The 25,717-nt window shown below is 39.0% G+C and overlaps 1 protein-coding gene across 3 annotated transcripts in view; it reads left to right on the top strand.

Annotated features, from left to right (window-relative positions):
- ADAMTSL1 (ADAMTS like 1) overlaps positions 1-25,717 on the top strand; it is a 1,092,747-nt gene that overhangs the window by 944,272 nt on the left and 122,758 nt on the right. For all 3 annotated transcript variants that reach the window (XM_056805329.1, XM_056805328.1, XM_056805331.1), the window contains one exon: positions 3,230-3,359. In XM_056805329.1, coding sequence (XP_056661307.1) covers positions 3,230-3,359 — 130 coding nt within the window. The remainder of the gene's footprint in view (positions 1-3,229; positions 3,360-25,717) is intronic.

Below are 25,717 nucleotides of genomic sequence, written 5' to 3'. Positions count from 1 at the left end.
ATGAGTTTATTTGAGCCTCACAGCCACCTGGTATAGTAGACATTCCAAAGATTATCTTGGTTTTACATGAAGAATCTGAGGCTCAGAAAAACAAAGAGATGGGCCTAATGTGAATGAGTAACATGATTCACAGGTGGCAGAACTGGGTCTCAAACCCAAGCTTTGTAACTAAATCCAGAAACCACACAGTCTTTTAGGGTAATTTTTGCCGGTTCCAAATTTTCTTTCTGACTTATCAGATAATGTTTTTTAAAAATAATGATACTTGAATTGCTAAAAACATGAATAAAAATATGGGTTTAAGCCTTTTAAAAATGTGGCTTTAAATTGAGGTTAATGGCACATAACATATCTATTTTTTTCTAGGTTCTTTACATAAAGGCCTTTAAGTCATTTTTCATGTCAACTTGTCTTTTAATAAAAAGTGTTTAAGTTTAGATACATAGAGACATCTCCCTACATACACACAAAAATATTGTTTAGAATTTTCCTAGTCAGATTTTTTTAAACCCTTACTTTCTGTCTTAGAATCGATACTCTGTATTGGCTCCAAAGCGGAACAGTAAGGGCTAAGATATGGGGGCTAAGTGACTTGTCCAGTGTCACATGATTAGAAAGTATCTGAGACAAGATTTGAACCCAAGACCAGCCATTTCTAGGTCTGGCTCTCAATCCACTGAGCCAGCTCACTGCCCTCTCCTAATCAGATTTATAGGAAAATAGACTAGAATGAACTATTATAGTATATATAGTCAAAGAATCAAACTTTTAAGGTCCAACAAGTGATCAATGGACCATTTCTTAAAAGCCTCCAATAATAATCAATATACTATTACATGTAATGATGAGTACCTAGCCATACAGTCACTCCACATGTCCCACAGATTATTTTTTGGCCCAAGAAGATTCAAATTAAAAATTGAACCTCATTTCTCAAAATGTCACAAGAGATGAAAATGGAGTGCTCTCTTGGCAACATTTAAAATGCTGTTGTCAAACATTTTATGTTAGAAAAATTTGGCTTACTTTACAAATGAAGAAGAAGAGGATGTCAAGATTTGATAGACAAACTCTTTTAAAGTCATGGTCACCCTAAATTAAAATTCTAGGTCGCTTTATCTTTGAATCTTATGATAAGAGCAGGAACTTCTTTGGAAAACTCTTAATTTGAAAGGGAGACAAGGCTTCTGTTCAATTCTAAAAAAGTTTCCACTCTAAAACTGACTAATAATGACAAACTAACTGATGAATGACAAGTGAATGCAAAGAAAGATTGGACTAGAAAATGTGGACTACATATGTGCACTCAGAAGGATAATGAAAATATCATTAGACTTCAAGACAAAAAACCTCAATTCAAGTCCTACCTCTGACATTTAAGACCTATATAGACCATGGGCAAGTGTTTTAGCCCTTGAGATGTATTTCTTGATCTCTTCAATGGTTCTAATAGTTCCTTTTTCACAGGATTGTTTTGTTGATTTTGTAAATCTTAAAGCACTGTAGAGATTGGTTATGGCTATGGTATTTGCACATGAAGATATAACTAATGCTTTGGGACATTGTTTTATATCAATATTTTAATGCACTTGATGAATGTCATTATTTCCTCCAATGATGTAGATGTTAGATTTAATTAATCTACATATGTATTATATAAATTAAATACATATATATATATATATTTAGGTTCCAAGAATCTATTAATCTCTCTGTGCACTCCGACTCTCCTAGATTGCAGCTTCTCTGAACCAAAGCAAACAGTCTTTGTTATTGCTGTGGCTAAAAAAATTTGTCAGCCCTCTGTTCATGAGCCTGCCTATACTTACATAGATTGGTCCTTGAATAGAAAATATGGGTCTGTCACCAGAACCAAATGCCAAGGTTTTCCAAACTAAATTGTTCAACTGCAATTTGAGGGCCACCGATCTGACAATTAACCCTGTAGAGTCACATACACTCTGCTACGGGGTTCATAGTGGGATTTCATTCAAGGATATTTGTATAAATATATATAAACATATATAATAGCTATTTTTTCATTATTTCATATAGAATTCATATAATGAATTACACAATGGAGCATTATAATAATATAGCCGATTTAAATAGAATACTGCATAGTCACATGTATTTAGAGATATATGTATTATATTTATACACATATCTGTGTGTTTATTTATATATATATATATATGTATGTATGTATATAATCTGAAAGGGACTCCCTGGGGCTATTCTGTCTAGCCTTATCCTTTAGGACTATACTTAAATTATCCCAAATTAGTGTCTAGGCTATTCTTAAAGACACTCCTGTAGTAGATTCTGCTGCATCTCTTGGTATTTTAAAAATGCCAGTTGTTGCCATTTGATACCGTATGCAACAAGGGTGGCGTGGCATGGCGTGGTTGAAAAGATCTTACCCCATTTCTGCATCTCCCCCTTCTAAAGTGTTCCAGGCACTGAGACACAAGCCTTAGAACGGAGTGCCCCTAACCGTGGGCTGCCAAGAAACCCTCAGACTCCTATTCTGCTGGCACGGGTTTCTGAAACTCTAAAGAGAAGTGTTTTTAATGGACTTAGTCATCACAACTCCTCAGTTCCCTTTCCTTATTCCAACTTCCAAACCTGCCCCAGGTCTCTGCAGCAACGAGCCAGAATCAGGAGGAGGCAAGGGGAGGCTTTCAGCTTTGGCTGCGGAGGCACCCAAAGAATACAGTGCTTTGACAGTGACTCCAGTTTACAAAATGTTGGATCTTATACCATTGCTTTGTGTCTCCATTCCAAGTACAACAATCTCCTGTTGACAAAAATAGAAAGTGTGAAGGTCATAGAGCCATTTTTTTTTTCTTTTACACTCTGCCCTCTTCCTGCATTAAATTATCACTTTTCACCATTGGCGGTCAAACAGCGCGGTGGCCCCTCGTTGGCCATGGCTCTCCAGCAATACTGGGTTGTGTTTGTTGGGACTTCCATCGCCTCTGTTTTCCTTTGGCTACCCTCCTTGAGGGGCATACATTCCGCGGCCACAAATCTCCGAGCACTTTCTCCCTGGATCACGTGATTCTTGATGAAATTGGCAGCGCTGAACTTTGAACTGCCCGTTCTGACAGACTCCAGGATCCATACCAGCCACCGAGACCTCCCACCGGTTCCCTTGTCTACACTTCATCACCCTATTTCTGAGCTTTCCCTGCACCCGTGGCCTGATGGTGTGATTTGTGTGCAGGTGTCCAAGAGGCTGTGGTGAGCTGCCTGAACAAACAGACGCGGGAGACCGCGGATGAAAGCCTGTGCGTGACCAGCCGCCGGCCACCGAAGCTCCTGAAATCCTGCAATTTGGATCCCTGCCCTTCGAGGTAAGTAAGCTACTTGTGGGCCGACATTGTGCAAAGCAAGGGGCCAGGCTGGGTGCATCCTTCCAAAAGGCACCAAAAAGCAGAGCCCTTATTGTTACCCGATGTTTTGAAAACCAATTAGCATCAGTTCAAACTTCTCGTTGAATCCACTTAAATTTAATTGAAACCAGGACTTTTGAATCCCGGCCCAGTGGGCGTTCACGTCCTGCAGAAGGCTGTCGTGGCTGGTGCGCCCGCCGCCGCCGCGCGTTGGGAGAAATATTCAGATGACTAAGCTAGCCACGATGCTTGTGGGCTGTTCTCCCAAGCTCTAACGCCGTTGTCACTAATTAGCCCGGACCTCGGGGCATTGGGAGCGGGGAGTTTGCTTTTAGAAACCCGAGGCTTGCCGTTGGACCTGGGTGGTAGAACTGATCCGCTGTGAAATCCAGAGCCTCGCAGCATGCAGCAGATTCATTAGAAGCTTGCTCTCTCGAGGGTGTGTTATTCCACAGGCATAAAATCAATTAGGGCATTTCATTACCGAGCCCTGTCTGTGTTTCATTATTACACAATCTGAAGTCTTAGTTAATCAATCCAATCACTTCTAAAGTCCACATAATTTTATGGTGTCTTAAAATACTTGCTTTTCAGATACTTTTTTTATAGCAGAAATGCTCTGATGTGTCACTTTTCTTTGCGAGTGAATAGTTCAAAGGATTGGAGCCAGGCTTTCAAATTTGCTAATGGGATGAAAAAAATGTCCTCTCACAAGAAGTTGATATCCCGGATGTACAGGGGGAAATTTAGCTTCTGAATCGAACTACTTCCATGTCTGTTCAGGGGTGGCTGGTTCCTATGGTGTAGTAGAGATGTGGGAAATGTAAGCGTCATTCTCAGGAGCCTAATTGAGGGACTTCTCTGGAGGTAAAGCACCCTTTGCTTGGGGACGTGTGCCACTCATGTAAGGGAGAGAGAACTGGATACTCTGAAGGAGGAAGGGGACAAGTATTCTGTGGCTCTACTCTGTCAGGTACTATCTGAGGGCCCTCACAACAGCCCTGAGAGGTACATATTCATTTCATTTCCATTTTACAGCTGAGGAAACTGAGGCGATAAGAGGTTAAGTGACTTATCCAGGGTATCAAAAACCTAATGTGTCTAAAATTGGATTTGAACTTCAAGTCTTCCTGATTTCAGGACCCCTGTTCTATCTGGGTGAGAAGTCTAAAATTCAAGTTTTCATATCAACAGTAACAATTATTACTTAAAGTATTTCATTTGAGCCTCCTAGTCCCTAGGAAATAAGTATTGTTGAGGGATTATTATATACTCATTTTACTCAAGAGAAAGTGACTGGTCATACAGCAAGCTACTAAGTGTCAAAGGCAACACTTGAACCCACAGCTTCCTGACTACCTTGTCAGCCCATTATTCACTCTAAGCAGGGATGTGTTAGTACCAATTCACATCAACTCTGGAGAGCCTATTATTAAAATTTCAGAAAATTAAAATATTTACATTTCAGAAATCAACATATCCTATAAATTACAACCTGATTTCTTCTTTTGACTTTCTAAACATAAAAAAGTCACAGAATTAAAACATTAACGATGCAAATTAAAATTTAAAACTGTGTCCTGCTTCTCAGAGAGCGGGTTGCTAAACACAACCACACCCCTGCCTACAGTTTACTTATCTGTTAAAGATAATAACTCTTTTACTATGCTTCTTGCATCAATATTAGTGTCAGGATCAAATGAGGTGATATTTGGGAAGAATTTTGTAATCTGTAAATCATGATTTATGCGAACTATGCTGGCATTAGAATGTAGTTTTCTCTTTGGTGCTTGATGCAGAGGAGGGTTGAGGCAGGCACAAATACCGTAACTTCTCAGGAACAAAGCTGCAGCTCCATATTGCCAATTGCCCTTTGAATGCCTCAGACTGGATGGCCTGAACACTCAAAAGTGTACTCATTACCTTCCCAACTTTTCTATTGCTGTTAAGGTCATCAGCATCTTCCCAAACTCCCAGGCTCACAACCTCAGTGTCATCCTTGACTCTTCATTTTGTTTTGTTGCTGTTCAGTCATGTCTGACTTTCTGTGAACCCCATTTTGGGTTTTCTTTTAATTTAATTAATTTTTTTAAACACTTACCTTCTGTCTTAGAATCAATGCTATGTATTGGTTTGAAGGCAGAAGAGCCATAAGGGCTAGGTAATGGGGGTCAAGTGACTTGCCCAGGGTCACAGAGCTGGGAAGTGTCTGAGGTCAGATTTGAACCCAGGACCTCCTGTCTCTAGGCCTGACTCTCAATCCATTGAACTACCAAGCTGCCCCTTGGGTTTTCTATACTAGATACTAGAATAGTTTACCATTTTCTTCTCTAGCTCATTTTACAAATAAGAAGCTAAGGCAAATAGAGTGACTTGCCCAGGGTCACAGCTTATAAGTGTCTAAGGGCAACTGTGAACTCATGAAGATGAGCCCTCCTGATTCCAAGTCCTATCAAATGTTTTGTCAGATCTTGCCATTTCCACTTTCTCCTCTCTCATATAAACCCCCTTCTCCCTACTCACAGAAAACCACAACTAGAGTTTAGGCCCTCATCACCTCTTGTCTGAACATTAGCTTTCTAATTGGTCTCTGCTTCGAAGTCTCTCCTCACCCCGATTTACCCTCCATTCAACTGCCAAAATAATTGTTCTGAAGCATAGATCTGACCACATAACCCCCATCTCCAGGTCAATGAGCTCCAATTACTCGTTATTATTACCTAAATAGGAACAAAAATAAAGTCAGCTGTTTGGCATTTAGAGCTGTTGGCCACCTGGACCCTCCCTACCTTTCCAGTCTTACCTTTGTGGGCTCTATAGTTCAACAGTTTCTTAAGGGAGGTAGAATGCCTCAAAAAGGACAGCCTGTCTGCTATTTTGGTGCCTTTTTCAGTAGTTGTCCCCCATACCTGGAATGCCCTGTTCCGCACTTCTTCCTCATTCCTCTGGCTTTCTTCAAAGCTCAGGTGAATCCCATATATTATGAGAGACCTTTTCTGGTCCACTGTTCCCAAAACTACCAAGCCAATGCCTTCCTCTTTCAAAGTGCCTTCCAGAGGCGGGGCCAAAATGGCGGCCTAGTAGCAGCAAAAGTTGGAACCACTCCCAGAATCCTCTCAAATCAAAGTGCCTTCTATCATTTGCTTGCTCTAGCTCTCTCCTCTTTCCCTTTCTCCTTCTCTCTCCATCTCTCCTTCTCTCTCTTTCTCTCTCCCTCTCTCTCCTCTCCTTTTCTTTCTCTCTTCTCTCCCTCTCTCCTTTCTCTCCCCCTCTCTTCTCTTTCTCTCCTTTTCTCTCTCTCTCTCCATATAGATAGATAGATAAAATCTACCTAGCTGCTTATGTAAAATGAGTTAATACAAAATAATATTATCAATGAAGATGCTGATGTTGCTCCCATTAGAGTATGATCTCCTTAAAGGTAGGAACTGTGTTTTTCCCTTTTTTTATATCTTCAGCATTTAGCGCAAAGTCTAACGCCTAGAAAACATTTAATAAATGCTTGTTGACTTGCCACCACAACACTTTAACTATGTCTTCTTTCTACTGGCATCCTGAACCTCTCCAATCACAATTTCTTGGCTGCCCTCAGCCCCAGAAGCCCTTCATTCCCAAGGAATGAATTCCCAGGAACTTTGTCATCTTCTGCAAAACCACTGAATATTGGAAATATTCAGATCAAATACAAACTATAGCACCAGTTTCTTTTCTCTTTTCTAGCCTCCAGTTTTTGTCAAGCTCTGGAAAATAACATTATTATTTTTCAGCATGATCCCCTGACCCTTCACAGGTTCCCTTCTCTGGCACTATGGATCAACCAGCTATATCTATATAGCCCAAGAAAGATCTAGGGAGAAGAATCAAGAGATCTGAGTTCAAATCCCAGCTTCACCACCTCCTTATCCTTGAGCAAAGCACTTCCCTCTGTGGGCCTCAATTGTTTCCTCAAATATGGAATGAGGGCAGATAATTTCTAAGACCCCTTCCAACTTTATATCCTAGGGCCAGCGCCAGCATTCCTTCCAGCCTGACCACCCTCCATCAAGAGTGGAAAGGTGATGTGAGTTGACTGCATACAGAGGCAGGAAAATAGCAGCTGCTTCTGCTTTATGCTGACAATTGCTATATTTTCTGTCCTGCTTATTTCTTCAGTGTTACTGTAAAAACAGACATAAGGCCCATTTCTAAACACAGCCTATGGTCCTTATGACATCCAAACACTGTGGTGTATATGGCTTACCTCCAGCAGGAAGCAACTTGGAACAGACAGCCTCACACACCTGGAAGCATTTGGGAAAATCTTCCAAACATGTGGGTATCACTCTCCTTGTCCATAAAATATAGAACAGGACACACAATGTTCTCTGCTGACCCAGAGGAATGACTTGGTTAAAGTTCAGAATTAACTAGATCTAGGGCTAAAAGGGACCCCAAAAGCCATCTAGTCCAAGCCCCTCACTTTAATAAATCAATAAATTAATAAACATTTATTAAGTGCTTTCTGCATTCCAGACACTGCTGAGCACTTAGGAAACAGAAGAGACAAAAGATAATCCCTATCCTCAAGGAGCTTAAAATCTAATAGAGAAAACAATGTTCAAACAAATTATAAAAAGCAAGCTCTACACAAGACAAATAGGACATCATTAACAAAGGGAAGGCACTAGAGTCAAAAGGGTTAAGGAAAAGCTTCCTAGATTATAATTAGAATATAATGGAATCAGGATAACAAAATTAACAACAACAATAATAATAAGCCTTTACATAGCGCCTTCTTTGTGCTGGGCACTGTCTTACAAATATCTCATTTAATCCTCACAACAACTATGGGAGCTAGTGATATTATTATTCCCATTTTACTTTTGAGGAAACTGAGGCAAACAGAATTGAAAGGACTTGTACATGGTCATATCTAGTAAGTGCTGGAATTACGATTTGAACTTGTCTTTTTTACAAGTCCAAAACACTCTCTCTCTTTCTCTCTCTCTCTCTCTTTCTCTCTCTCACTTTTTCTCTCTCTTTCTCTTCCTCTCTCTGTCTGTCTGTCTGTCTCTCTCCCTCTCCCCTTCCCCCTCTCACAATTAGACAATTAAAGCAGAAAAGAATCAAGCAATTTGCCTAAGAAAAATATGCATGCTAAGTTTATAAGAGGAGATCTGAATCCAAATTTGTTCCCTCCAAAGGCAATACTCCTACAACTGCAGTAGAGAACCTCCCTCCGAGGCATGGTTAAATTATCCACATCTAATCCACAATAAACCTTCCTATTAACTTAAGGGTAAGCATACTTTGAGGTTTAAGAAGTTTGCATCTTCTCCAGATAAACTCCAGTCACTGATAGATTTTTTCCACCAGCCCCCGTCATTCCCTGGCAAGACCCCTCATTAGATAGCCCGAAGGGTTTGCCTGAAGTTCCCATTACCTCTCTGAAACTCATAGGGTTGTTTTTGAAGATTTGAGGGGATCAGGTCTGCTGAATTGCTTTAGAACCTGTAAAGTACAATAGACTGTGTAATCCTAGATGGCATTCCTTCCGAGCTTTGTGGTTTCACTGATTTCAGTATTTCAGTATTCACTCCTTCTGCTGACATAGATACCTCACACTCTTCCAAGCCTTGGTCAACATGAGTTTACAGAGTGTGATGGCAGAAAAATTCATCCCCCCATGGGCAGCCCTCTGGGGACCAGCAGGCATTGGCTAGGCTGCTCCTTGGGAAAAACAATCTCAAAATCTGTCACTGGGCCCATCCCCAAACCTGGTTATTTTGGAAGACTCTGCCATTGTTTGTACCCTCAGGCTTAGTGTTCCATAACGTAGGGTCACCTCCACATTGCAAGGATGTACCAGAATAGTTTGATATTATGCAAGATACTAATATTAGCGTTATAGGCTTCCTAATCCCAGGGCAAGAATCTTGTCACAGAGCTTGGGTGGAGTAAGTCTTTTCTATTGAGCCTTTTAGGGTGGCCCCAAGGGGAAGGGCTTCTGCCCCCTGAGAGCAGGAAATTGTTTTAAGGTGTAGGTGGAAAAGGAAACAGGATTGGGAGGAGTAAGCAGATGAGTTCCCAATTATACGCTATTTTCCTCTAATTTATGACCACTTTTCCCAAAATTTCCCTCCCAGAGAGAACATCAGAATAACTAGCCTTTTCTTTGTTTTAATTTTCTACCTCGGAAATAAATGGCTTTATTATAACCAGGGAGAAAAGGGGAGGAAGGGAAAGGAGGCCCTCTAAGAAGAGGCACAGAAGCAAATTAGGTTTCTTATTTATTAATGTTAAATGTTGAGGGGAGAAATGGGATGGAATGACATCTGAGGTACAGATCAAGATTTATGCATGCCTGTCCATCCTATGAGACACACTTTGTCCAAGCTGAAACAAAGAGGAGGGAGGAAGGCTCGTACCAGTCACTTTCCATACCCCATTTTTCCACTCTTTGATTAGTCAACCATATACCCCTTGGGTAAGGCCATAGACCTCTTCAAGTTCAGTCATGGCCCCAAAAGAGCCCAAACCCCAATTTAGAAATCACAGCTTTGACATAGTTCCTGAGAAGTGATCCAAGATTTAAGATTTTTCAGACAGTTGTAAATATTCTGAACCTTAAAAAGACCCTCTTTTGAAGCCCAGGCATCTAGTAAAGAAAAGATCCTAAATTTATATTTCAAGAGCCAGATTTGATATTGATTGACACTAGCCAAGTGGCTGTGGATAAATCACTTAATCTCTCTAAGCATCAGTTTTCTCACCTATAAAATATAAATAATTTTGCTTGCCAGACTTTTGGTGGAGAAAGTGTATGATAATCCCTAATAGTTTCTTGGTAACTAAAAGATTAAATGATTAATCCAGGCTCATGTGTCAGAGGCAAGATTCAAATCCAGTTCTTAGGGCCAGAGTTCCATGTGCTTCTGTTTTGGTTCTTTTCACCACTAATCCTAGGAAGGGGCAGAAGTATTCTCCCGCCTTCATATTGAGCTCAAGACAGCTAGGTGAGTATTCCAAGTTAGTAAGTTACTTGAAAGAAAGTGTTTGTGAGTATATGTGCGTGTGTATATGCTTTTTATGGAGAGCATGTCCATGTGTATTTCCTAGGACACTCAGTAAAAATAGCAGGCTGAATATATTGAGAAGAATTGTGTTTCTGATTGTAAGAGATGGAGCCATCCAAATAGGCAGGATTACCTAAGGGTGACTGGAAGACCCTAACTGAGAATGAAGAAATCTCAGAGTAGATTTGAGTAAGAATGAAAAGAATGGTGGAACCAAAAAGAAAGATGAATGGGGAGCCAGGGCACCATTGCCAAAGTCTGACTGCTTCACAGTTTTTTCCCAGGGGTGGCCTGCTAACTATTTCTTGATTGTATTAGAATCTATGGGGATTTTTTTGTGTGTAAGTTGATGGCAAAGAAATTATCATAACAAGACAGGCATTTTCTGTCCACCTCCACTTGAGCAATGTTCTTCCTGGATCCATACAACCCAACGTCCAATCTCAGTGGTGCTGTGAACCCCCTGACTAATGGACTCAGAGGAGAAATGTCAAATGAAACAACATTTATCATCAGGAAACAAATAAGCCTCTTGCTCCCAGTAAGGATATTGTTCTGTTCTTGTCATCTCATCCTTAGACATCTTGGGGGGTGGGGGAAGCTTTAAAAAAATTTTAAGCAAGCCTTCCCACTCACATTAAGAGATAAATATCCAAAGGCTGCTATATGACATTTGTAAATGTTCTAGTTGATTGCATAGAAGGATTGTGTCTTAGTAGAAAAAGAGCTAGACATGGAGTCGAGTCTCTTAATGGATTTTTAATCCAGCCTTCAGAATTCTTGAATCTTTGAACCCCCTTCAAGTCACTTATCCATCTCTTGCATGTGATACTTAAAATTCTACAGATAGCTCATTAAAGCTTATAGCAAACTGTGAGGTTAATTGTATGATCATAATTGTTATTTGTTTTATAGAGATAAAAATGAGTCTCAAAGAAGTTAGGCAATTTGCCCAAAGTCATCCAACTGATAAATATAGGAGTTGTGAAATGAACCCAGGTATTCTGATTCCTACCAGGGTACTTGCCACTCGAACACTGACTTTCTCAGCTTATTTTCCTCTCTTAAAAAAAGGCAATAATATTTCCATGAACTCTCTTAGAGTGGTGAAGAAAGTTCCTTGTAAGCCTCAAAGTGCCATAATTATGAAAAGTCCACTCAATGGAACAGAAGCCTTTCTCGAGGTTTTTTAAATGTGCTGCACTTTGTCCATCTGATTGCCCTTCTTCTGACAATACCCACTGGCCCACTTCATCTCTGATTCTTCATCCATCTCTTGGATAAAGTATAGTGTCCTTCTTTATTTTAGATCCAACTCATTGTCTATCTCCAAGATATAAATATGAATGATCCAACCCAGTGGGCCATTCATCCAACTGAGTAGCATAGTCTGAAAATACATATTCCTTATTTGCATATTCTTTATCTATCTACATTGATAGTTACATTAGGCTATGCTCTTAAGTAATACAGATATCATTTAGGAGGCAAGAAGCTTCATAGAGTAGTGATGTTGTAGATTGCATTCAATTCTACCTTTTATTCATGTAACTCAGGCAACTTATTTAATATCTCTTAGACTCAGTTTCTTTATATGTAAAATGGAGATAAGGATTGTATTGCATAACTCAAGAAATTGTGAAGATCGAAAGGCATAATGTAGATTAATTGCTTGTAAATTTTAAAGTGCTATATAAAAATCAGTTTTTTTAACTGTCTACTACTGATTACTATTTGTTTGAGCAGTGTTTCTTATGTGGATTATTAGACTGGAAACTTCTGAGTGATTATAGAACACATTGAAAAGAATCCAGCCTAAAAATCCACATAGAAAACACTAACTGGATGAATAGTAATGAACTGGAGTTTTCTTAAAAATAGTGGATCTCATTAAGAGGCAGATAGATGGTACAGTGGTTAGAATTCTGGGCTTGGCATCAGTAAGACATCTTCCTGAGGTCAAATCTGGTCTCAGGCACTTACTAGCTATATGACCCTGGGAAAGTTACTTAACCCTGTTTGCCTCAGTTTCCTCATCTGTAAAATGAGCTGGAGAAGGAAATGGCAAACCACTCCAAGTATCTTTGCAAAGAAAACCCCTCATTGCCTCCAATGAAACAACTGAACAACAAGAGCTCATTGACGTAACTTTATGGTATTCTAAGCCACAATATAATCAGCACAATATAAACTACATCAATGGTGTCAAACTCAAATTGAAATGGATCCTTGCTGGTCACATATTGTCTGAGAAAACCATAATTTAACATTATCTGTGATGTGTTATATTTTTAAAAATATTTCCCAGTTACATTTTAATCTAGTTCTGCCCCTACTCAGGAGAACTAGACATCTCTGGTCTACAGACAGGAATATCTGGAAAACCTCACCATCTTTAGGGAATCTCACTCTCAAAGTTTAACACTCACATTTTCTTTTTTCCCCCAACTGAGGCACAGTATTCATGATCTCAGAGATCATCTTCCTTCTTTGGAACAACAAGAACACGAGTGGCCCAGGAAAGCAACAAGCATTGTGATGAGGGGCGGGGAAAGACCAAGACTGTTATTAATTATAAGTATTTGATAGCTTGGCCAGTGTGTGTTGAAAAGATTTGGTAAATGTGTGTGGAGGAGGGGTAAGAAGTAAGCAATGAAAGCCAGATGGCTGAAAATGAAGGAAATTCCAAGCAATTTCTTCAGCTTTGTTCTTACATACTTTCAAAACTAAACTTTTATTCCAATGCAACAAAGAACAGCTGAATGGTGCAGAACAGATAAACAGTGAAGAATGAGGTTCATAGTTCTAGTATAGTGTTTGGTTCTTTCTCCCTTCTCATTTTTCTCAAACTTAGGGTGGATCTTATAAAAGATATGAATCTAAAAAGAAGTTTGCCCAGGAAGGCAGAGTTAATAACCAAAGAGACCTCAAAGTTTAACATTCACCTATTCTTGGCTTTACAAAACCTTTATTATTTTTTTTTGGTCCTGCAGAATATCTGTCTTTATTCAATATAGTACGAGATTTGGGGGGTATTGTGGGATTCAACTATTTCCAGTTTCAGTTTTTCCATTTACATGATTATAGGACCTTAGACTTAGAGGACGTAAGAGTCCGACCTGCTCATTTTAAAGGTGAGAAAACTGCAGCCCAAGGAAATTGAGGCTTGTCAGGAATAATACCTCTACTAACTGTTGGAGACAAGTTTGGAACCCATATATTCCTAATTCCAAATCTTACACCTTGTCTACCATACCACCCTGATTTTCTAACAGCTTAATGTAACAGACACTCATCTTGCTTAATCTTAATAAGCCTGACTTGAAGGTTTTTACATTTAGAACTAGAAAGAAATTAAAGTCAACATTTTTTCAGTTATCACACATCTCTCCCCAATGTCCCATCTCCTTCCCAAAAAACTTATAAAAATATACATAGTTAAATTTTCTATATAGACCATCTCCAAAAATATGTGTCTCCTGCATATTAGTTGATCATCTCCCAGTCAGAAGGTGGGAAACATTCTTCATTATCAGTCCCAAGGAATCGTGATTGATTCATTGCTTTGATCAGAGTTCTTAAATCTTTCAAAATTGTCCATTTTAATAATAATAATGTGATAAATTTCAAAAAACATTTATCAAGTAGGAAGGGAGCATGCATTTATATAGCACCTAGCACATGCCAGGCACTGGGCAAAGTGCCTTATGCTTATTATTTCATTTGATCCTAGCAACATCCTTAGCAGGAAGATGTTATTATGCTCATTTTACAGTTGAGGCAAATGAGGCAAAGAGAGATGAAATGACATGCTGTGGGTCACATGGTTAGTAGTGTCTGAAGTCAGGCATGAATTCAGGTCTACTACTTGTCCAAGTGCAGAACTATGTCGTGGGTATACAAGAAGACAATGAAAAACCAGTTCTTGCCCTCCAGGAACTTCTATTCCCCTGGAGCAAGGCATAGTAGTTGTGGGGAAAGTATGAAGGAACAATAACAATTAAGGAAATCAGAAAAACCTCTTTTGAGCTGAGCCTAGTGTAAAAAAAGGGGGTGGGGGGTGCAAGCAGAGGGAAAAAACCTGAGCTCCAGCAATCTCCTGCACTCCCGCCAAAGCTCCAGACCAAAAGCCCCTCCCAGCATGCAATTGGTCCATTATAGACCAATCCCACGCCAGGACGTAAAGAGAAGGGAACCCTGGGAAGACCAGGGAATGTTGGGACATTTTTTTAAAAACACACACTAGATAGAAGTTAAGGAGTCTAAGAGACAGCATTGAAGTAAGAATGCAATCTAGGTGTGGGAGAGAGCCAGTACAAAGGCATGGAAGTAAGTAATAGAATAATAATAGTAACTAACGTTTACATAGTGTTTTCTACGTGCCCCACGTGATGCTAAGAGCTGATCTCATTTGATCCTCACAGCAGCCCTGGGAAGTAGATGCTATTATTATCCCCATTTTACTTACTTACATAATGCATATTTCAAAATATCCCACATTTATAGATGAGGAAACTGAGGCAAACAGGTTACGTGAGTTGCCCAGGGTCACATAGCTAGTATCTGAGGTGGATTTGAGCTCAGGGAGCTGACAGGTAAGAAGCAAGGATGACTCTGAGACTGTAAAACCCACCAAGTTAGAAGGATGATGATATACTCAAAAGAAATAGGAAAGTTTAGAAGAGGGGCATTTGTAGTCCAGAATATAATGGATTCTGTTTAGGACATGCTGAGTTTAAGATCACTACAAGATATTCAACTGGAAACAGAAGAATGAAGCTCAGGAAAAGGTGGATGAAGGTCTGAGGACCCAGGTGGCGTTATAGATTAGAATGCTGACCCTGGAAGTAGGATGAACTGAGTTCAAATCCAGCTCCATATATTTACTGTGTGATCCTGGGCAACTCGCTTAGTCTCTATTTGCCTCAGTTTCCTCATCTGTAAAATTAGTCTAAGCCGCATCTTCTTCCCAAGGTTATTAAGAGGATCAAATAAGATAATATCTATAAAGTGCTTTACAAACATTACAGTATTGTATAAATGCTAGCGAAGAAAGGAAAAGCAGAGATAACTCTCCGTTGGAGTTTGGCAAATAGCGCACTCTTTACATGCTATAACAATGCCTCAAGCTCAACAACCTCCTTGTGGTTTTATTATTGCCATGAATCATTCATTTACAAACATAAAGGGAGGTTTGAGATCATCTAGATGATCTAGAGATCATCATTTGAGAGATGAAGAAGCTGAGAACCTCCAGAAGTGATTGGCATAAGATGACACAACTCTCAGCAACAGAGATCTCAGGCTTCTGGCTTCCAAGGCTCCCAGGAAGAACAGGGTGGTCAAGACTAGAGTGTATGGTTTATAAAAGTTGAAAGTAAGATTATTAAGGCCAAGAAGGGTTGAATAGCAAAGCACCATTAAGTACTGGGGATACAAAGGCAAACAAAGAATCAGCACCTACTCTCAAGACTTAGCTATGTTTGAGGGAGGGTAAGGCTACAACATGTAAACAATATATGTCTGTGTCATTTCAAAAGACCCATTCCTTCCAGAATCCAATTGGAAGTCCCCTATTTGGCAATGATAAAGTTCTTCAAAAGCCAGCCTCTTCCTACTTTTCCAATCTTTTTCTCCTTTTTTTCCTCAATGTTCTCTAGAATCTAGCTCTTCTGGTCTATTGACTTTCCCTTCCACATCCCATTCATTTGCCACTTCTGAGCCTTGCACCAGTTGTCCACCCTGCCTAGAATACTCTTCCTCCTCACTTACTTCAAGACTTGGCTCAAATCTTACCTTCTTCCCCTCTGAGATTTCCTCCAACTTGCTGTGTGTGTGAATATTGTTAGGTGGCTCTGTGGATAGAGTAGTGAGCTTGGAATCAGAAAGAATCATCTTCAGTAGTTCAAATCTTGCTTCTGATACTTACTCCCTTTGTGACTCTGGGAAAGTCACTTAACCCCAATTGCCTACCTTACTGTTCTTCTGCCTTGGAATCAATAAAAAATATTTATTCTTATGGAAATGGGACTTGAGCGATACTATCTGTATAGCCCAGTGAAATTGCTTCTCAGCTGGGGGGGGGGGAGAAAATAATCATGTAACCATGGAAATTTTTTTTAATTTTAATTTTAATTTTCAGAAAAAGTATTTATTCCAAGAATGAAGGAAAAGGAAGTTTTTTTTGTTTTTGTTTTTTTTTTTTAAGTAAGACTGGAAAGGAGGGTTTCAGGACTTTAAATGTCAAACAAAGGAGCTTGTGTTTTACATTTTGACTTTTAGAGTTACTCTGTAACCACACACACACACACACACACACACACACACACACACACACACACACACACATTCTCAAACACTCACTCTCAAATGTGCTTACAGACTCATAGACCCCTAGAAATTATCAAATTTAATTCTTATTCTGCAAATGAGAAAAATTGAAGCCAAAAACAAAGGAAATGACTTCCAAAGATATACAAAGAGTAAGAAAAAGAGCTAGGATATGAACCCAGTTCTTCAGTTTTTAAATGTTATGCTTTCTCTCCTTCCAAAATGAAAGAAATAGCCCTTTTCATGGCCTGTCCTTAAAAAGGTTGGAAAATACCAACCTAAACAGTCGAGCTTTGATTTTTTGGTCCTAATTGCCTCCATTCTTTTTTCACCTTTTAGAAGCTGAGATCTAGCTAAGTTATGTTGGCCTCTTAATGCAGTCTTCTTTTTCTCTTTTAAGAATTTCCAGAAGAGATACTTTTGGTTTGAAGAGCCAGGGTTTCAATATTGTCTCTAGATTTCAGCACTTACTCTTATGGGTATCCAGAGGTTTTGCCAAAGTCTTATTGGCTCTTTCCTTGTGCTTTCAAGTACTTAAAACAAAGCCCACTGAAGCTTATTGGCATCACCAGAAATAATGTGCAGATTCCAAGGCTATGTTAAAGTCCCTTTTTGGGTTTAATGTTCTTGCTGATGCTGCCCATACATGAATCCAGATGAGTACCTGAGCATAACTCTATATAAAGTTGATCCACAATAATGTAGTTAATACAGGATAACCAAGCCCCATTATTTTTAATATATTATTACTAAATTGATCCCTGAAGTCAAGATTCTAGCTGTAATGGCCTTCAGCCCTCCCTGGAGACTAGCCCAGGCCTAGAGATTAGTCAAGTTAAAGTCTGTTATTTTCTTGATTTGTCTAAATATCACAGAGAGATGTTAATGAAGCACTTGCAAGGACAACTCACTTATTTAACACTCTTTAGGTATCAACTGAATTGTTCCCCTCAACAGTTTTTGAAACAGAAATGAAAAAAGAAAAAAAAAACATATCTTAAGGATTTCTTTTTAGCTTTGACCTAATTTTTAATCCTGCAGAATATAAACTGCTGGAGGGCAAGGATTGTATGATTTGCTTTGTTTTATTGTCTTTGTAATCTTAAAATCAGGGGAATTTCTTTGCTGAACGCACAGTGTTTTCTATGGAACATCTAGAGATTCAAAGTCATTGCCCCCTTAGTTGTCCTACTCTTCCAGAGTCTTGAAGAAGAGCGTATTAGGTAGGGCAGTTTATATTTTGAAAAGCCCAAGTTCCAGTTCCAATCAGCAATTCTGCATTAGAACTCAGTATTTTCCTATTCCTTTGGTTCTTCTGGGGAAATGAGTGATACCTCTATGTATGAGTATGTAGATATATTCATGTATGTATGTGTATATGTACATATAGTAAAAAAAATAAGCATTGCAGGCTTTGAGCTATCTTATATTTAGGGAGCTAATTAATAACATCAGGTTGGGTTTGTCTATACTATGTCTTTTAAGACCTATTTCTTAACATTTCAATTAGATTAGCTCACTTGGTGCTATAGTAATATTATTTCTATATTCTATATTCTATTCTATACACAATAATATGTTAGACCCATGAATCACCCCACTGTTATATTCTGACATAAACATGAGCCAAATTTCATTTTTTTCCTATGACGATGGGCTGCTGTTTAGGTATCAACTTTTACACCAGCATAAACCCAATCCCAGTGCCCCAAATTAGGCAGAGCATGTTTAAAATTCTATATCCTTTTATATGAAGGAATTTGTTTAGTACATAACCCTGAATGACTTTTAAAAATAAGGAAAGGAATGGAAAATTCCCTTCTCTGACTATACCTTAAAAGTACACATTCCACACCAATTCACTTAAATCTACCCAAGGAACACCTTGTCTCTAAGTTTAAATTCAATTTTACTTAATTTTCAGATGTGTGTTTATGTGTGTGTGTGTGTGTTTGAGAGAGAGAGAGAGAGAATGAGAACTAAGAAACTTTTGCTCTGATGTCTTAACATCTACACAGTATGGCCAATCTCTCATTTACATCCTCAAATAACCCCTCAAAATATTTTGTTTTGTTTTTTGATTCATGGGGCATTTCAAGAATAAAGACTCCACTGAATATCTGCTTCATCCATTCCTACTTGACCCTGTGGGAAAGAAATCCATGAAAAAATGAATGGAAAAACATTATTGATGTATATGAGGAGATACCTATTTTTCGTTCTCTTAAGCAAATTATTAATCCTTATGGACTCACGGGTTCATAGATTTAGAGCTGGAAGGGATCGTAGAGGCGAACTTGTCCAGTCCTCTCATTTTACAAATGAGCAAACTGATGCCTAGAGATGAAATGAGTTGCCCAAAGGTAAGAAAAGCAATAAAACTTGGAGGTCTTCTGACTCCAAATCCAGTGTTCTTTCCATAGTTCCATGATCTTTCAAGATAGTATCATATTGAAAACACATATTCTACCTAAATACAGTTTAGAGGACCTTCACAGACCTTACACATTTCCAAGATGACCACCTGAGAACCATTATCCTAGCTCGAAGTATCTTCCCATATTTTTCTCTTTCTTTTTCTTTGTATTATTTATGTTTTTTCAGATTCCTAGATTTTTTTCAGTACTATCCCTCTTGTAATGAAGAAATGGAATTAAGTTTTAAAATTAAAGTTAATATTTTGAAATATTAACTGTGTCCAGCAGCATATGATTCATATATAGTGCTCCACTTTCCTATTGAGAGGAAAAAGTAGATTTCGTCATTAGTCCACTAGCATGAAGACTGATCATTGCCTTGATTAGAGTCTTGTGTCATTTTCTTCTATATGACTGTGTTAAACATATTCAGTGTGATCTTGGTTCTGCTTTTAATGGTGTATATCCATTCAGGCAAGTCTCCTAAAGTTTTTAAAAAGTATTCTTCATATTGATTATTTCTTATGATATAGTAAGATTTCATTCCATTTGTATAACAGAATTTATTCAGTGACTCCCCAGTCTATTGGCGTCATATCCAAATGTCTTATTAGCACAAGTAATGCTGTGATAAATTTCTGCTATTTTTCTCTGATTCTTTAACTGTCTTTGAAGCCTGATTAATTTTGCACCATGTTCACTTTGTCACCAGCAAATTTTGTATGCATAATTCCTCTTTATCCAAGTTGTTTTAAGGATATTGAATGAATGAAAACCCAGGGCATTAGATCCGTCCCTCTCAGTTGGTATTGACCATGTATCTTTCAGGATCATCATTTAGCCAGTTGTGAATCTACTTTTCTTTTTTTTCTTTCTTTCTGAAATCCAGATATGGCATGTCTGGGCATCATTCCCTTATCTATCAGTGAAGTAACCTTTTCAAAAAAGGAAATGAAGTTAGCTGGCATGACTTCATAGAATCACAGAATCTTAGACTTGAAAGGGAGTTCAGAGGTCATCTAACCCAACCCATACTTGAACAGGAATCTCTTCCACAAATACCCTGAAAAATGATGCCAAAAGACTTCCATAACAGGAAATGTACCTCCCAAGGCAGCCTTTGCACTAGGGATATTTTAGACCTAAGTTGGACCTGTGAGGTCTGTCTCCATCAGGGTAACCTCCCTAAGACCAGGGCTAAACTGAAACAGACTCTGAGGGCCCCACAGAGCTAGGCTTCCAAAGGAGTAAGATCACGTTTAATTAAGTTGTCTTTTTTTTACTATATTCAGGTTTTTTCTGTGTGTCTGGACACTTGGGCAAAGTGGTAACCATCAAGGTTTCCCTGTTCCTATAGTTTCAGTATCTCCATGGCTGCCAGGGTCTCCATAGCACCTCTCCTCTCTCCTTTTCAGACGAGGAATGTTTCATTCTCTGTACTTGTACCCCCAGCACCTAGCACAATGTCTGGCACATAGTTAGCACTAAACACCTTCCATTGGGGAAAAAGGAGATGACACATGGAGCAATGCCCAACATCTTACAGAGCTACTAGCCTAAAATTATTTATCAGTATAATTATCAAAATTATCCAAGTAAATTATTTCCACCATATATCAATGTAGTTATGGATATAGTTAAAGTGCCCTTCTTGGAGTCAGGAAGACTCATCTTCCTGAGTTCAAATCTGACCTCAGATATTTGCCAGCTGTGTGACCATGGGCAAGTCATTCACTTAACCTTGCTTGACTCACTTTTCTCATCTGTAAAATGAGTTGGAGAAGGAAATGGCAAACTACTCCAGTATTTTTGCCATGAAAACCCTCAATGGGCTCACAAACTGTCAGACATGACTGAAACAACTAAATGACAAAGAGCTTTCTTTAAAGCCAGTGTCAGAGACTGCTAGGTGATGAAGTGTGGATAGAGCCCAGGGCTGGGGTCAAGAAGACCCTTCAAATGTTGCTTTAGAAACTTCCAAGCTGTTTGACCTCAGGTAAGTCACTTAACCTCTGTTTGCCACTGGAAAAGGAAATATCAAAAAACTCCAGTATTTTTGCCAAGAAAACCCCATGGACAGAGGTGCATGGAGTCATGTAGAGTCAGACTCAAAGGGGTAGCTATGTGGCTCTGTGGTTTAAGAGCCAGGGCTAGGGATAGGAGGTCCTGGATTCAAATTTGACCACGGGCATGTCCTAGCTATGTGATCCTGGACAAATCACTTAACTTCTGTTGTTTAGCCCTTACCAACTCTTCTGCCTCAGAACTAGTACACAGTATTGATTCTAAGAAGGAAGGTAAGGGTTTAAAAAAATAGTCAGACAAATCAACAGCAACAACAATGTGTGTGTGTGTGTGTGTTGTATCACTGAGCCTCTGAAATGGAACAGTGAGTTCTGATATAACTTTTGAAGGGAATAGTTTACCACAGGAGTATAATTATTGCCTGCCCTAGGAGTTTTAAGCAAGAAAGGAAGAGGAAGTGGAAAAACAGATTTTTAATTTCATTAATAAAGAGAACTCACAGGGTAGGAACTTCCTCTACAAATGCAATTCTTTTACAACTGATCATCTTAGAGAGTTACTTGAGCCTCCAAGTTATGGTTGAATGACTTACCCATGGTCAAAAACTATTCTGCTTCAGAGGCAAGATTTGACCTCATATCTTCCTAATTATAAGCTTGATATTCTAACATAGAATCATTAAATCATATATTTAGAGTTGGAAGAGATTTTAAAGGTTAGAGTTCAGTCTCCTCACACACACACACACACACACACACACACATATATATATGTATATATGTGTACAAATATGATTTTCCCATCCAAGTGCAAAGGCTCCTTGAAATCTATCCATCAATATATGGATGAGGAAATTGAGGTCCAGAGAAATTGTGACTTGCCCAAGGTCATATAAGCTAGAAAGTGTAGGAGACAGGACTTGAATATATTCATAAGCCAAGGAGGAAAAAGCACAATTTGAGGGAGATGGTTTCCTTTTTTTGGTCATTGGACTGATTTTTGTGTGTTTGTATGTGAGAGACAGAAATGGAGAGACAGAGATGGGAAGGGAGAAACAGACAGACATGCAGAGAGACAGAGGCAGAGAGAGAAATAGAGACAGAGAGAAACAAAAATGAGCAAGAAAGATAACTGGTTTATACCTAGTTGTCTCAAGAAATAGTTCAAGGCTAGTTCATCCTGTCAAAAATATTAACCCTGTCATGGTGCCAGTGTTAGGTCAGTCATATCTTGGGTTATCTCCTATGTATGCAGAGTTTAGACTTGCCACAGAGTGAGTCCTGGCTGCCTCCTCTTCATTCCATTTCATTCATGAATCTGTGACCTTTGTTCATTTCTGCCCACATCCCTCCCTCTCTTCCTGCATCTCCAGCATCCTCTCCCATAGCACCCATAGTGTGTGGTAGGAAAGGAAACCTGAGAGCATAACTGTCAAATTTAGGTTTACTGTAATTTTAGGACTCACTGTTCCATTTCCCTCCTAAGTAATTAACATAAATCTCCTGTATATAAGCAGATGTAACTTATTCACTCATAAGGATGATAATTTTGAGGACTCATTCTAGTGCAGGTATTTTTAACCTTTTTGTGTTGTAGACCTTTTTGGTAATCAGAATAATGTTTTTGGGTTTTTTTAATCATAATTGAAGAAAATGCTCAATTTCAATGAGAATTTAGTGGAAATAAATATAATTTTTTCCCATCCAAGTTCAAAGATTCCTTGAAATCTACTCATGAAATCCTTGGGAGTCTTTGAATCCCAAGTTAAGAATACCTGCTCTAGTATGATTTCCTCAAAACTGGGGAATTAATTCATTCACTCTATCTAGTTACTTCTCTGTTCTCTCAGTCTACCTTACTATAACCCCTTTTACTGAATTCAGCTGCTTTAATTTGGCTAAGCCCCTAAAAATCAGGTTTTTTTAATTTCTTCCTGGCCTTTTAGGAATATTCCAATGGAATCTCCAGTCTAGGATCTCCCAAATATTGTCTCTAATTGACCTCAATTAGGGAGAAGGCGGTGTTTTATTCTCTAGGTACTTTATTGATCTTTGTTCTTATTTCTGGACCTGGTTTAGACAACACAGCCTGGGACAATTTTAAGAAAAGGAATCTCATCGAATATTAGAATCTTTCAATAGCAACTCCCAACATTCCCTCCCCTCCCTCAACACCAAACTTTAAGTAAAAATCCTTATCAAAGAACTCCTAAGATATAAGAGAAGTGGACTTTATAGAGGGCTTGGGGTGGGGAGGTAAACTAAATTGAATTGAATTGAAGGCTTTGCTTCAAATTAACATCCTGGCTAATAAAGTCTTTGCATTGTCTTGCCTGTACCTTAGTCATGCCTTAGTTTGGATCATAGACTTTCAAGCTAAAGTGGAGATCACCTGGTCTAATCCTTTCATTGTACAGATGAAGAAACTGAGACCCAGACAGCTAAGATGCTCATTGACACATTGGCATTGCCCATGTCAAATATTGGTAAATAATAGACTAAGAATTCAAACCCAGAACTTCTGGAATCCAAATTTACTATTATCTCTATCAATGTCTTAGAGCCCTTCACTAATCCCTGCGTTCTGATTGCCTTGTTTTTTCCTGAACTGATTTCTTTGGTGTTGCCTGTGTTCTCAGTGGGGGAATGAGACTCCTCAGATTTTTAAGGAGCAATTTATTTTTGGCTCTAGCAGAATGGGTCCTTCCCAACATTGGACTAAGGGGTAGATGAGGAAAGTAAAAAGGTGACCATGGTGAGAGTGTGAAGCTGCCATGCAATGGGTCGTTTTATTCCTACATTGAAAAGGAAAATACTAAGCAATAAAAAATCATAGGATGAATATAACCAGTTAATGTACAAGCCTCCTTGGGTCCCTAGTTATTTTACATTTCATCTTCACCTTATCAAAACCAAGTAGACTTTTTTCCTCTGGTGGTTTCTTTCATTGTGGACAAATTCTATTGGGCGGATCTGCCATTTCCTCTGCCACTATTGCTTCTGTACTACTCTGATAGCTAATACCCCATTGCTACAATGCCCTGGATCAGGAAAAGCATAGCTACCGTTTGATATCTCAACAGGCCCTATACCAAAGGGATGGAAATATAAACAGATGATCCATTCCAGATTCACCTAGGAAGCTATACACTAATAGATGGACCTTGTGGAAGGAAGTGAATTCCCCTTAACTCCCCAACCCCTGGAACTCAGATTCACCCATATCTTGTGACCTGGAGGAAGGAGAGAGCCTTTGGTATATTTAGGAAGTTTCTATTCAGAAGCCAATTTGACAAGTGCCCATGACTAACCGAAAGGGCTCCTCAGTATCATGCATCTTCAAGGATGCTTTGCCTGTCAGAGTATGGTTGGGTTTTTGATGCTTGTTCTTTATATCCCAATCTTGAAATTAGGAACAAGGCAATTGGTTCTCACCCAAACCCACAAAGTAGGACACTTGTTGGAACATTCAAATTGGGTTTAGCACTTAATCTAAAACTGTATAAATGTGTTTTTTAAGAATAATAGTGACTTAGGGGGGCATCTGGGTAGCTCAGTGGATTGAGAGCCAGACCTAGAGATGGGAGGTCCTAGGTTCAAATCTGGCCTCCACACTTCCCAGTTGTGTGACCCTGGGCAAGTCACTTAACTCCCATTGCCTAGCCCTTACCACTCTTCTGCCTCGGAACCAATACACAGTATTGATTCCTAGAAGGAAGGTAAGGGTTTAAACAACAACAACAACAACAGAAGAATAGTGACTTGAGGTGTGGGTGGAAAAGAAATTCAGTCTGAATAGCCTGTTTAAAAAGTTGATTTCCTGTTCTAACAAAGACAGGAGAAAGCAAGTCCCTGGAAGTCCCTGGAAAAGTGAGAAGTCAATATTGGAGGTAGCATACTGTTCTTCTAAGGTGGAATGAACAATGCCTAATAAGAGCAGCGCTAAGTAAAAAGGTCTATAGACTCATTCATATCAACCAATATTTATTAAGCACCTACGATAGGAAAGACCCCATGTTAGTTCTGAGGCTACAAAGAAAAATGAGATAATCCCTGCCTTTAAGGAGTTTAGCATTCTCCGGGTAGTGTGAACAGGAGGTAGAACATGTATAAAGATGATTTCTATTTTTAGGAAGGTACATAAACTATAGGAAACCTTTCAAGATACTTTCTTAATAATCTGCATAGCATCCTTACGATGCATAGCTAGAGGAGTCCCAAGAAGACGCTGCTATTTGATACTGGCATGAACTAAACACCTATGCGTTTCATGGCAGTAATTGATGGATGATAGTTTGGGGCTTTCTTATGACCCAGTGCTACAGAAAGACTATGCTCCTAAAACATTACAATAACATGCCATTTACAGCCATTTTTCATACTGACAGAATCTAAAAACTTTCAGTAGGCCCCTTGGCCTCCTCCTTTGGCCCTCTCTGGATCTGCAGTGTCTGTGCAGTGAAGGAATACAAATCTATTCCACCCAGGTCAAC

This window comes from Monodelphis domestica, chromosome 7 (genome assembly GCF_027887165.1).
Source record: "Monodelphis domestica isolate mMonDom1 chromosome 7, mMonDom1.pri, whole genome shotgun sequence".
Taxonomy (NCBI): Eukaryota; Metazoa; Chordata; class Mammalia; order Didelphimorphia; family Didelphidae; genus Monodelphis; species Monodelphis domestica.
This window is presented reverse-complemented; position numbering and strand designations above follow the sequence as displayed.